Here is a 1,282-nt window from a genome sequence, read left to right as displayed (position 1 = left end):
CTAAGGACATAAGGCATGATGAGAGACAGATATATTCCCACTACACACACTGCATGAAACTGTTTCATCTACAGTACCATGCCTTTGTGTTTAACCACTTTCCATTTGCTGATACAAATGCAATGAAAAGAGTAATTAATTTCATCTACAATCTTTTTGATTAAAAGCTGAGAGTCTAGAGTTTCTACATTGACTATTGCTCCCACACACTGTTGGTTTTGGATTATAACCCGGATATCTGGATTACATTTTTTCCCTATTGATCCACTATGACTTTCAGCAATTTATTTGAAACTGCCTATGTATAAAATGTTATTGGTTATGCAGGCTCTTCTCTTCCATCCAGATCTCTCTAGCTCTCAGTGTTTTTCTTGAGTACACCTTTGAAAGTTTATTGCTCAAGCCTTGAACAATTCTAAAATGCAAGGACTATCTATATAAATTGGCGAGTTTGTTTCCTCCTGTAACAAATGGAGTGGCTTAAAACAAAAGGAATTAATCCTCTGACAGTTTTAGAGGTCAGAAATGCAAAACCAGTTCCACGGGGCTGAAATCAAGGTGTCAGCAAGAGTGTGTTCCTGGCCTTTTCCAGCTCCTAGAGGCCGCTTGCATTCCTTGGCTTGCAGCTCCTTCCTCCAGCTTCAAAGCCAGTAGCGTAGTGCCTTCTCTCTTCTCTGACCTCTGTTTCCATCCTCATATCTTCTTCCTCTAAACCTGATCCTCTTGTCTCCCACCTATAAGGACATCCCCAAAGTCAAGTTCTGGGGATTCTGAATTGGACATTCTTCAGCCCACCACCATCAGTAGGAAACTGTCCCTCTCATGTCCTGTGTGAGTCATTTGGGCTGTCTTCCTTCCAGTTTCAGCTGAAAAGGATGTGGTGTTTCTGCTCGACGGCTCTGACGGTGTCAGGAGCGGCTTCTCTCTGTTGAAGGATTTTGTCCAGAGAGTGGTGGAGAGCCTGGATGTGGGCCCAGACCGAGTCCGTGTGGCCGTGGTGCAGTACAGTGACCGGACCAGGCCCGAGTTCTACCTGAATTCATACATGGATCAACAGAGTGTGGTCAATGCCATTCGAAGGCTGGCACTGCTGGGAGGGCCGACCCCTAACACTGGGGCCGCCCTGGACTTTGTCCTGAGGAATATCCTGATTAGCTCTGCTGGAAGCAGGATAGCAGAAGGCGTCCCCCAGCTCCTGATCGTCCTCACAGCAGACAGGTCCGGGGATGACGTGAGAGGCCCCTCGGTGGTCCTGAAGAGGGGCGGGGCTGTGCCCATCGGC

The 1,282-nt window shown here is 47.3% G+C and overlaps 1 protein-coding gene across 1 annotated transcript in view; it reads left to right on the top strand.

Annotated features, from left to right (window-relative positions):
* COL6A3 (collagen type VI alpha 3) overlaps nucleotides 1-1,282 on the top strand; it is a 74,957-nt gene that overhangs the window by 30,061 nt on the left and 43,614 nt on the right. The window contains 1 exon segment of the mRNA XM_015561807.1: nucleotides 861-1,282. This exon segment is cut by the window's right edge and continues 9 nt beyond it. Within this exon segment, the coding sequence (XP_015417293.1) occupies nucleotides 861-1,282 (422 nt within the window).

Source organism: Myotis davidii, unplaced genomic scaffold (genome assembly GCF_000327345.1).
Source record: "Myotis davidii unplaced genomic scaffold, ASM32734v1 scaffold370, whole genome shotgun sequence".
Taxonomy (NCBI): Eukaryota; Metazoa; Chordata; class Mammalia; order Chiroptera; family Vespertilionidae; genus Myotis; species Myotis davidii.
Note: the sequence above shows the minus strand (reverse complement) of the source record. Positions and strands in the feature narration are given on the sequence as shown.